Here is a 12,989-nt window from a genome sequence, read left to right on the forward strand (position 1 = left end):
TGCACAGGTAGAATATAGGCAGACCGCCTATAAGTACAATGTATATCACTTTTTTCTTATGACTGGGAGGACAGCAAAAATAATTCTGCATAGGGCGCCTTCTCAGGTAAAGCCAGCACTGCTGTTGTGTGCAGGCTGGTATTCCCGATTATAATAAATCTACGTTGTATTTTCTTGTATGATGGTAGGTAAAATAATAGATTTCTTTCCCAGCATATATACTTTGTGAGAAGAAAATCTCCAGCCAACGTGTATTGGTAGGAATGTAATGATTCTTGTCTGCCAAGATGTATGACAGGGAATGACAATAGCTCCAGTTTCTGCTATCTCTCGGATGAATGTTTGCAGGAAAGCTGTCAGAAGATGCAGTAGATTTCACATCTCTAGCATTCGAGCCACATAGTACATGATGTATAAGTGTGCTGCCTCTGAGACCTTGTTCGGAGCAATGAGAAGAATGGGAATGATGCAGGAATGTCTGGGAAGGAGACGTGATGACAGTGCCCACCCAAAGGGAAACTGTAACCTGCGCTGCCTGTGGAACCTGTCAGATTGTGTTTTTCCCTGACTGTCAATTGGTCTGTATGCTTGTCAGTTATGTTCCATGCTATCTGGCTTAAAAGATGAACTACTATGTGAGTTAATTATTAACTTATAGACTCAGAGACAGATGTCAAACTATCCCTTCTATGACAGAGAAAGCTACACAACATCTCCCTACTTAAAGCAATGCTGCATTCCCGGGAGAAATGTATCACGTGGCACTCTTCATTTCTTTCATGGTCTGCTGCTTCTTGTGGCCCATCTTCCATCTTCCAAGATGGGCATTACACTTCTTAGACTACCTGATGCACATTGAGCACTGGTAGACACTATATACTGATGTGATGGGCGAGCACTGCTCACATGTCAGAACAGCATGAAGTTACTGAGAGTACCGATGCACAGTGGGCACCAGGTAGTGACGGCGGCAGGGCCGCCATCTTGGAAAATTAAAGGGGGGGTTAAGCGAACCAGCAGATCTGTGGTACAATGGCACAAATGAAGAGTGCCAGGTAATATTTCTCCCGCACCCCTCCAGTCCCAGGACAAAATCTGGAGGGTTGTTGTAATTATAGCATAAATTAAGCCAAACATGACTTAATCCATATACTTTACTAAGTATGGAAATACGTAAAAGAAAATCATCTCGCTAGAAGCCAAATAATTGGTCATACCCAAATATTACAGAGGAATGTATGTACGTTGTGCAACCAAATAATAGTCTACGCTGTCCAATTATTGTACCTCCAATAACAATACCACAGATTTACCATCTCATACATAAATACACAACATGTTCTTAGCCACGTTTCTAGTGTTGTGCAGCCCAGTGTAGTCATGTTTATTGAGGTGCTGAAGTGGTGGCTGAGGTTATACAGATGCTCAATATACATATATTTCTTTAATATTTTAAATGAGACATTCTGGTCTTACATGAGTTTTTAGGGGCTCAAATAAAATTTTTAAATTCTTAAAATATTAAACTGTGATATACTTACCCCCTACAGCCACTGTGATCCAGAGCTGCAGCTCGCTGTGGTCCCAGTGATTGTTGTGACATATGATGTCACAGGAAATAAGGTGTCTGTTGCAGTCAATGAGAGGCTGCAGCGTCATATTCCTGAACTCCTGGCATCATGGCACTCAGGATGTGAGTGCCGATGCCAGGTGAAATCAGGTGATCATTACAACCAATAAGAGGCTGTAGCACCACTGCTAGCCTCTTATTGCTTGTAGTGGTCACCTGATTTCCTGTGACATTTGTGACAGCAATCACCAGGACCACACCAGGATGAAGCTCTGTATCCTGCTGGTGCCCACTAAGGGCTAATTATGTTTCAGTTTATTATTTTAATACAGGGATTCCTATTGAAAAGGGTTTTTCCGGTAGTCAGACAACCCCTTTAATATATATATATATATATATATATATATATATATATATATATATATATAGTCAGGAGTTTAACAATAGGATAGAGGAAGTGATAGTAGTCACACTGTTGCCCTGGTGCCCAATGAGACCCAAAAGACCCTCTATTACATAAGAAGACACTAGTATTGTATAATAGCATAAATCCCACATGGTCGGTGGAAGCTGTTATAGATTTTACATTGGAGCCCAGAAGCTTTAAGCTACACCTCTGTGTCAAGCTAAAGGGGCACTAACTTTTCAGATAAATTATGCTCATCTACTAGCTTGTATTAGTCTCATTATTTCTATAATATGCATGTATTAAAAATGTTGTTACTACTGTAAATCACTTTTGAAGTGGCTACCACAAGGGGTCTGCCTTCCAGCTTCTCTGCAATCCACTCTCTGTTGTTAGGTACAGAGCTTCTGTGGTAACAAGGACACATAGATGTTTCCAAAGCAACAGGGGGAACACCTATATTCACAGGCGGCTCCCATGTACTTAGGCTACAGGCTGACATAACAATCTCTGCCTCTCTCTGTTACAGCATGTGTGTTTGTGCGTGCACACATATTATAGTGGGCTTTCTAACCATTTGGCGAGAATGTCTTTGAATGCTTGAAACATCCTGGGCAAAGCAGAAGGGTGTGCATTCAGATATTGCTTTCCTGGTGATATGACCAGAAGCAGTGCAATGCAATATTGGAAGTAAGGGAAAAGAAGTGCAGAACAGTGAACTACTGACACAATCCTAGGCTTGCTACAATCCCTCTCCCTGATAGTGAATAAACAGCATGACAGCAGAATAATGGCGAAGACCACCTGAAAATAAGAATTGAAAAGCACAAACAGTAGCAAACCTTGTGTATTTCAGAAAACTTTTTGAAAACTTAGATACTCTTTAAATAAATAAGCCAATGGGAATATAAGATTGGAAATGGGCAAAGAGGGATTCAGAGAAGATAATTCTAACAATCCTCAGTAGTATAATTGCTCATTCATGGGCCGTGCCATTATTCAAATGCAGTCCATAATTCTCCCTGCAAACAAATATAATATCCAGAGACTCTACGACGCTCTTAGCTGGTTATCTGTAATTAAGTGACGCAGATAGGCATCTCGGCTTTTGTGGCCAAGTAATTTGCAGGTGAAATAATACATTTTTGCTGATAACAGTTGTGAACTTGAACCCTTTCGGGGTGGTTAAAAGTCTCTTTGTGCATTTGGTCAGGATTTAGAAGATAAAAGCTTCCTTAGCAACATCAGATAAAATGATTTTCTAAGTCATGCTGTAATGAAAGATTGATGACACACAGAGGGCTCCTGATGAAAGTTTAATTTCGTCACGTGTCTCTTCGCTTACCTACAAATGAGCCATCTTTTGGAAGTCGGAGATAATTTCACTAGATACTGGATGATCTTCTTCTGACCTCCACAGTTCATTCAGAAGAAAATATAAAATAAGGAGCAATATGTGAAGTGATATGTAAATCCACCCATAGGATTGTATTATTGGCTCAGCGCTTGCTGTGATTTCAGGATTCATTTTGCAGTATTTTAGATGTATCAGCACAACCCATTTTGATGTGGGAAATCCCATTTGATCTACTTTTGGAACAGTTTGATTAGGTTGCTGTATACAATTTGGCCGCTATTGGTATAGACAACATAAAAGAACATCTCTCTGCCCTCTGTATTTTTGTATCATGCACATTCATAGATTGCTCACCATACTTGATGCCCTTCAAATGACATTTGTGCCCAACATGCCCTCCAATTGACAACTAATGCAGAACATAGAAATTTAGTATTGGTTTGACTTGGGAGTGTCAGCCTGTGTCGGGTAGCCATCTGCTATCTATTTTTTTACATAGCTACTAGAGATGAGCGAGCATACTCGTTTAGGCGATTTACTCGCGAGAGCATCACCTTTTTCGAGTACCTGCTGGCTCATCCCTGAAGATTCGGGGGGGCGGTGCGGGGCGGTGGAGGGGAGTGGGGTGGAGAGTGAGAGAGATCTCTCTCTCCCTCCCGATCCCCTCCGCAACCCCCCGCTCACCCCGCGCCCCCCCCCCCCCCTCCCACCCCTGAATCTTCAGGGACGAGCTAGCAGGTACTTAAAAAAGGCGATGCTCTCTCGAGTAAATCGCCTTAACGAGTATGCTCGCTCATCTCTAATAGCTACTATTCATTCTTTGGCCACAATTATATTTTCGCCAACACTAATGCTAATAATTATTTACCCTAATTGCTGTGCTTATATCAATATCTGGATGGATATTTACAGGTGCTAAGTCTGTAAACCTCTATATACAGTTGCATTTAACCCTCATTACAAATTAGGTTTATTTAATAAATTTTCATCCGTTTGCAAAAAAAAAACCAAACAGCAATGTAAGTAGCTTAACACAAATAATTTAACACAAAATTCTGATTTTTTTCATGACTACTGCAGAATTATTCAACCCAACAGCATCCCTCATAAGAGCACACATTTATAAATCAAATATTGTCTCAAGCACACCTGACGAAACTATTCATAGGCTTCATTAGTTGCATCAGGTGTGCTTGAGATAAAACAGATCAAATACCTGGACTGGCTAGGACTTTGCTGACTGTGACATTTGTTTGATTGATTGATTGTTAGAAAAAAGGCAAACTTCAGGAAGTGGTCCAAAAAGTTAAGAGAAGAGATCCTTGCCTTGTACGAATAAGGAACATGATACAAAAAGATTGCAGAGGTATACTAGAATTCGCAGTGTTCAAAGTTAAAGGAACATTAGCTGTACTGCCTGGACGGGGTGGAAAGAGGAAGCTATTACCGGCTGCCACCTGATTCCTGGGGAGGCAGGTGGTCAAAAACTCTCAAGTGATTGCAAAAGACCTGCAATAAGATTTGATAGCAGAAGGCACAGTAGGACGCATGCTAAATGCTGAAGGTGTTCATGCCTAAACTAGGACATATATCTCTATTGACTTAAAAGAAGAAATGTCAGTTCCAGTATGTTCAAAACCATATAAATAATCTGCAGAAGTTCTGGGATTCTGTTCTGCAGAGCCATAAAACAAAACTAGAACTTTCGGGCCTACAGATCAGCTGTATATCTGAAGGAGGAAGAATGAATCCTACAATAAAAAGAACAGCCTACCTACGGTGAAGCATGCTCTGGGGCTGCTCTGCTTCCCACGACATTGGAAGCCTGCAACATTTGGAGGACGCTAAAGCTTGGGCATCATTGGACCTTCCAACAGGACAATGATCCCAAATACACCTCAAAGTCCACCGAGGCTTAGTTTCAGACGTCCCGAAGGATTCTGGAGTGGATGTCACAGTCGCTTGACTTAAAACCCATAGAAAATTTTTGGTGGGATGTTGCAGCACGCAAACCAAAGAATATTAGTGAATTGGAGGCCATTTCCCATGAGGAAGGGGCTATGATTCCTCAGGAACGCTGTTCGAAGCTGCTATATGGCTATGCAGCACATTTGCTGCAGGTGTTAACAGGAAAAGAAACTCTTAGTACTAAAAACACTTGTCATGAAGAGCTTCCATAATTCTGAGACCGCAGCAGTCATTAAAAGTGGCATTTTGTGTTGAATTTGGAGAATTCACTTGTTATATTAGTTGTGTCTGAAGCATTTAAATTGTTCTTGTCTAATTGTTTTTTTGCAAACAGATTAAAATTTGTAAATTTGACAAATAGGGTTGCTTTCATGCCTGCTTTGGGGTTTCCGTTTTATTGCTCCGTTCGGGGAACAGGAAAGGGGAATCCCTTGGCCGAACGGATCTGTCTTACGATGAAACCAAACAATGCCGAACAGACTAAATTGACTATAATGGTGTGCATTCGATTTTTCACTCACCCTTGTACCGGAAGCAAAAGTGCTGCATGCAGCGCTATTTTTTCTGGTATTTTGTGCCAGATCTGCCACGGAGCCTCTGAATGGAGATTGCAGAGCAGATGTGAACTCGGCCTTAAGCTAATTTGCAATGGATGTTGAAAAACTTTGATTACAACTGTAAGGATTATTATTCTATATATATTGTGTGTACCTGTCCATGGATATAAGGGCATTATCTATAAACAGATATTCTGTTCCTAAAACACTCAATTTAAAAGGAAGCCTCAAGTAGAGAAATTGTGGTATTTTTATATTCACAGTTCAGGTGCTTCTTTCTTAGTAGGGCACTATTGTCTTCCAAAATGTTTTCTAAAAGGTCAATGATGCTGTTACGTGTGCTGCTGGGATCTGTAGTTCTAAGCTTCCTAGCAGCACAGCCCTCACAGGGTTAATTGATTGAGCTGGCTGGGTGTGGTACTTCCTGCTAGCCAATCCCCTGGGTCTGTGCTCTCATATAAACCAAGCTCCTGGTCAGTCTGAAGCCGGTCTTGTACTGTTTGGATGTATCTGTGACATGTGTCCTGTTACCTGTTCTTTTTTCTGTTGCAGCTTGCTGTGTGATCTGTGCCTTGTGATTCATGTCCGTTTGTTCGTTTATATTCTGTCAGTTTTGTGTCAGCTTGCTGTGTGACCTGTGATCTGTGTCCTGTCCTGTTGCAGCTTGCTGTGTGAACTGTGTCTGGTGCTGCTGGACTCCTGGTTAGTGTAGGGACTAGCAGTATAGCCAGGAGCCGTGAAGTGGCCCGCTAGCTTTCATGTTTTGTACAAAATGTCAACTAATACCTGGTATTTATATTCAGCTTCCTATCTGTTACTACTGGTTGCATTGTGGCTGCTGTATGCTGTGTATTCTGGCTCTGTGTGTCTTGTTGTTCAGTCCCTGTCATGTGGCATGCGAATGCGTCCTGTTCTGGTGCATGGCTCCTAGGATCAGTAGGGCCCAGATCCGAAGACCGCTGGGCTGCTCTTATTGGGGCAATGTCCCCACTTAGGTAGGGCCAGGTCAACCACCCGTAGAACAGGGTCAGATGCTTGAAACCTGTGTGAATACCGTGTGCAACCTGTGTGCATACCCAGTCCTCCCTTTGGCCGCGATCGTGTGGGCCCCGTGCTTAGTTTGCCCACACGATCGTAACAGATGCTATTGTAGACAAGGGTATTTTGTAATGTATAACGGCCTTTTCACAATCACTTTTGATGCCTCACATTTCTACATAAACACATTGGTAGCACCTAGAAATTCTAAGATATATTTGGTGTTTCCAGAGCTAGTTCGTCTTGCCAACACTCCATATTTTTGAAGACGCTTGGTCTAAGCACATAATTGACTGCAGTATAGCAGATGTGACTCTCACACTCGAAGAGGTCAAAATAAATTGGGATATTCACTTGAAGAGCAGAAGAAACCCTTGACATTGGACCCAATCATTTCATGAAGGCTATTGATTGAAAGACTCTTCAAGAAGCTTTCAAGATACATTGCTCTGTGAAAGTGATGTGGGGTTTGATAAGTTGAGCCTAGTTGTCCCATAAACCTCTAGAGCCCATCAATAATGAAGTATTATTTAATCAGAGGCGTCTTCTCTCAGACCTCTCCGCCGGACTGGATGCTGTATACAGTGATAGATGTCAGGTCCTCATATGGACTAATTCCTCATATAAATTTACACATTTCCTCTTGACATTATGCCTTAAAAGTAAATGTAATGCAATAAAATGCCCATAGCTACGGAATATGTTTTAACCAAATGAATATTTAAAATATATGTTTGAGCCGTATGACTTATTTATTTTTTAATTGACTTTCCTGAGAGTCTCGACTCTGCCTATGCAGGGGGATTTTAGCTCAGAACGGGAAAGTAGGTCAGACAGTGTTTTTGAGTACAGGGAGTTAGATTAACCCTTTATGTCTCTCAATCGTTCACCTTCTCTTATATACATGCCACTAAACCAGGGGTGAGGGCTTACTCCTAAAAAAAAATAGAATCCTCAGATGAAATAGTGGAGACACTTATTTTTTTTTCCTTGTAATTGAGGTAAACAGTAGATGGTGGAAGTACCTCTTTAAAACATCTTGCTCTTCCGAAAAAAAAAAAATAATATATATTCCAGTAATTCCTAAGCCAATGTTAAGTGCATACGTATTGGCCATGTCCATGTCACAAGAGCTGGAACATGTCATCTTGTGTATGTTGCCCAGTCTAGAACTGCTTAACTGGGCTATATCAATATATTACCATGTTTCCCCGAAAATAAGACAGTGTCTTATATTAATTTTTGTTCAAAAAGGTTTAACTTTTTTACATGTATAGCTGCCTGGACACTATTTAAATTGACTTTTTAAATTAACTGTTAGCAGGGCTTAATTTTGGAGTAGGGCTTATATTTCAAGCATCCTCAAAAAGCCTGAAAAATCATTTTGCATCCTCAAAAATTCTGGAAAATCATGCTATGTCTTATTTTCAGGGAAACAGGGTATGTGTAAAGGTCAGCACAAGAACAAACTCCAACTAGGCAGGCTGGGACGCTAACTCCCAAACTTCAAACATATGCAAAAAAAGATCACGGAAGAGGTCCAGAGGAATATTGCTGCTTTATCGAAGTAATTCCAGATACATAAAGTGCGAGTACAGTGCGACGCTTCGGAGAGATTGACTTTCTCAAGCATTGAGAAACGCAATCTGAGAAAGACAATCTTGTCAAAACTTCACAATGAACTGGCACTTTATGTATCTGGGATTACTGCAATAAAGCAGCAGTATTCCACTGACCTCCTCCGTGATTCTTTTTGCATATGTTTCGGGTATATAGATGACGGGTTTTTTTTTCATTTTGCCCAATTATCTTATGTGCCGGTTCTTATAAATGCAAATAAAGAAATTAGGTCACCTGGTGGGATGTAAGAGCTTATATATTATGCACATGGTTTGTAATTGACAGCCATAAGTAAGGAACCTGTCATATATACCTGCTGTGTATTAAGTGCTGTGCATATTAAGCCAATGCACAGGAGGGAGAGATGGATACTGTATAAATAGTCCTAACCATATACAACAGTAATGCTTTAGTAAATGGTAATATCATAAATTACGAGTTCACAAATGTAAGATCTGTGATGAGGTTCTCACTGACACCTAATATATAGACATTAGTGTAATAGAAGGGAATGCTGTCGAAATCATATTCATTGTTCTTCGGCTCGGCTGGAAATGTGGGATCCAAGGAAAAATAGGTTAGCAGGTTGCCTTGATTGCTGGTCTGTATTTTCCAGTCTTCCCTAGTGGCTGCTGTGAACCTTTGATACAAGTGTATTCTGCTTCACCTACCAATAATCCAATGCTGGAAATGAATAGCTATGTTAATTATTTATTGAGAATCCTGGCCATATGCTCTTGTATTTCAACAGACTTGTGATTACAGATTGTATAGCAAAGTAAGTTAAAGATAAAGAATCAAGTTGCATTTTGTGCCGTTTGCTCTTCCATAGAACGCACCTAAAGTTGAGTTCCGACGGCTGGGATTCCCAAGAACAAGACGGGTGTGTACCCTTTAGATCGCCTTTTAAGCTGCTTGCTCCTTTCTTTCTTGTAATCTTTCCAACAAAAACACAAACACACTATTGTAAAAATGCCATGAATCGTCTAGCGGGGTATTGTACTCTGAAGACAGGCAAAAGTAGAGCGAGTGTATGTTATAGGGGGCGAAGAAAAGAGGCGGCATGATAATGACAGTCATACTGGATATTGAACGGAACTGGAAGTAGAAAGTTTTACACTTGTTGTGAAAGAAATCTCTCAGCTAGAAGGAGTTGTCATAATGGAATGAAACTTCATGTGTGTGATTGTAATGTAAGTGATGGCAGTATCAAAGTGAAAGGATAATTTATTGCTGAAAACTGACCCCTTCAAGGGAGGCTCTAATACCCTGTTGTACCAAATCTAGCTTGAATACAAGATGTGATACGGGCAGGCATGGAGGCTTTAGTACCCTGTTGTACGCCTCTAGCTTGGATACAAGATGTGATATGGGCAGGCATGGAGGCTCTAGTACCCTGTTGTACCACCTCTAGCTTGGATACAAGATGTGATATGGGCAGGCATGGAGGCTCTAGTACCCTGTTGTACTGCCTCTAGCTTGGATGCAAGATGTGATACAGGCGGGCATGGAGGCATAGAGGTTCTGTATGGTATCCTGCAGCATATCGCTCCACATTTGCTGTCAAGGGACCCTCAGGCATCCACTAAACCCAACACCTCATAACAGTCTGATCAGAACGGCCCAGGTGGTGGGTAATTTGTCGATGTGACCATCCAGCTTCTTGCATTCCAGTAATTGCCCCCATCCTAAACCTCCAGGTTTTGCTGCGATTGCCATGATTTTGTGAGAAAAACGCATTGCTGCACTTTGTATGTTTTTTTAATGACAAAGACAGAAAAATCACACAACTGGCAATCCTTAAACAAGAATCACTCAAAAATAGGACATTCTGCGACTTTTGGATCTCAGAATTTTGATCCAAGAAAAATAACGCCCGGTTTCGGTTTCTGTGCATCTCACAACGCGCAGGAAAATCACCTTAAGGCCGCCTGCAGACGGCCGGGTCGGATCCGGCTGCGAGAATTCTCGTCACTCACCTGCTCCCGCGGCCTCGGCTCTTTCATGTGCTGGCTGCTGGGTCGCCTGCGCATGCGCAGAGCGGAGCCCGTGGCCGGGGACCCGCACAGAAATAGGGCATGCCGCGATTTGTTTGCCGCGCAAGATTTCGCTCGGCCAAATCGCGGCCGCCTGCCTAGGATTGCGTTTGTTAATGCAATCCTATAGCAGCTTCCAAGGGCGGAAATTCCGCTGGAAATCCCGCCACGGAATTTACGCCGTCTGCAGGCGGCCTTACTTACATCGGCTATTGGAATGGGGAAATCTCAGTGGTTCTCCTAACCTTTTACCGATGCAGGCTGTTATGCGAGTAAGTTCTGTCTAACTGCGATATGGATGGAACTCGCATGTGAAAATAGCATACACTTCAATGTCTTTATCTACATTAGTGATTATTCTCTTGGACGAATGGTCTGAGATAGAAAAGTCGCAGTATGTCCTGTTTTTCAGTGATTCTGTTCTGGAATCGCCCATTATTTCCTATGCAAGACAAAAAAACCCGCATTACAACGCGCAATGCGTTTTTCTCACCAAACGCATCACAGTTGTATAAAAAAAATTGCACGTTCATAAAGCCGCTTTCACACGGCTGAGGAAATCACGCCAGATTTGCGCATTGCGAGACGCAAAAATAGCCTGTGACTATGAACCCCATTCTTTTGAATGGACTCAAATTCGCAAGCGATGCCCTGCAGGAAACAATTGTGGCATGCTCTGACTTTTTGCGTTTTCGGAACTCATTGCCCATAGATTTCAAAGGGACCTTTAATTCCTCGCATGCCGTACGATGTGCATGTGAAGGCTCATATTGCATTCACCCACATAAACGCGGCCTCGTGTGCATGTGGCGTCATCGTTATATAAAATGTGGATACAATAGGACAGATGACGCCAACTCTTGATGCAGAATCGGAAGAAGGAGGTCAGGCCAACCCAGGAGATTTCCAGTAAGATTAGAGGAGTTCAGAACTAGATGCTGACCCCCAGAACCATCAATGTCCCACCTGCTCCATACGGTAGTGTTTGACTAGTCGTACAAAGACATTCCACGTAAATTTAGGCTTTTGCGTTCGTTACTGTTAATGGAAGATGAGCGCCGACAACATTATACGTCTATACATCCAACGCACATTTGTGTCTCTTCCTTCACGTCAAAGCAGACAGACAATCTCCGACTCGGAGTAGATGCACAGCTCTGTGGCGAGATCAGAGCGACAATGTTCCTTATGATAACTCTTCGCGGCTCCAGAGACCGAGCAGGCAGGAGCCGTCTGTCATTATTTTTTTCTGCAAAAAAAAAAAAAAAAAAATCATTCATTTTCTAATAAAACGGAGCCTTTAAAAATAACACCAGCTGTGCATTACCAAGCAGAGCACGTTGGCTCACAGCTGATGCCAACCAGAATCGCATGCTTCCGTGTTGACTACATTTCGAGGCATGGCATAGATTTATTAGCATTTGCCATTTACGTCGCAGGAGTAAATAATCTATTCCAAGGTCACAACTCGTTTCACAGCTTTGCTGTTTGCATTTTTGTACAGACGAATCGGAGATAAGTGTTTAGATAATACACCGATATACTTAGGATTAGGGAAGGTAGAAGTCATAATCGCTCGCCGCGCACATTCTCCTTGTAATCAAAATAACTCTTCTTGTCACATATCATTGCTGACGGCAAAATGAAATATTCCAAGGCATAAAAAGTAGGAAAAAACACTTTTGTCTATAATATATATTAGTCATACTTCACCTCTTGCACGTAATACGGCACCTTAGTTGCTCCTGTAACTAATGGAACGAGCGCAATGCATTTACATAACTACAAAGTAATACAATGCAAACAATGACAAAAAGGACTAAAAGCATATTTTTCATAATTTTCTCTGGATTATTTAAAGGGAAGCTGCATTTGTGTGGACCTTTACATACATATAGTGCTTTATATGTTCCTTTATGGGTTTTATATGTTTCTTAATAGAGATTAGCGAGCATACTCGCTAAGGGCAATTACTCGAGCGAGCATTGCCCTTAGCGTGTATCTGCCCGCTCGAGAGAAAAGGTTCGGCTGCCGGCGGCAGGCAGGGAGTGGCGGGTGAGAGCGGGGAGGAACGGAGGGGAGATCTCTCTCTTCCTTTCACTCCCCCCCCCCCGCTCCCCCCTGCTCGCTGCCGCAACTCACCTGTCACCCGCGCCGGCAGCCAAACCTTTTCTCTCGAGCGGGCAGGTACTCGCTAAGGGCAATGCTCGCTCGAGTAATTGCCCTCAGCGAGTATGCTCGCTCATCTCTATTTCTTAACCCTTTCCAATCCACTGTCTGACCTCTGAAGACATTATGATTTAAGGCTGTACAGTTCTGATGTTAGAAGACGTCCGTCGGGGTTCTCTTACTGTTTATTGCCAGCCTCCCTGCTGTCGGAGCCTCTCCAACGTGTCACCTCATGCAGTACTGGCTTTAGCCAGCATATAGCGCCATT

General features: G+C 42.2%; 1 protein-coding gene across 7 annotated transcripts in view; it reads left to right on the plus strand.

The window, feature by feature from the left end:
• The window catches only part of APBB2 (amyloid beta precursor protein binding family B member 2), a 324,093-nt gene that overhangs the window by 242,809 nt on the left and 68,295 nt on the right, over positions 1 to 12,989 (plus strand). For 5 of the 7 annotated variants that reach the window (XM_066573153.1, XM_066573149.1, XM_066573155.1 and 2 more), the window contains one exon: positions 9,349 to 9,399. The exons of the other annotated variants lie outside the window; for them this stretch is intronic. In XM_066573153.1, the coding sequence (XP_066429250.1) occupies positions 9,349 to 9,399 (51 nt within the window). The remainder of the gene's footprint in view (positions 1 to 9,348; positions 9,400 to 12,989) is intronic. 7 annotated transcript variants of the gene reach the window in all.

The sequence above is a fragment of the Eleutherodactylus coqui genome, chromosome 7, assembly GCF_035609145.1.
Source record: "Eleutherodactylus coqui strain aEleCoq1 chromosome 7, aEleCoq1.hap1, whole genome shotgun sequence".
Taxonomy (NCBI): domain Eukaryota; kingdom Metazoa; phylum Chordata; class Amphibia; order Anura; family Eleutherodactylidae; genus Eleutherodactylus; species Eleutherodactylus coqui.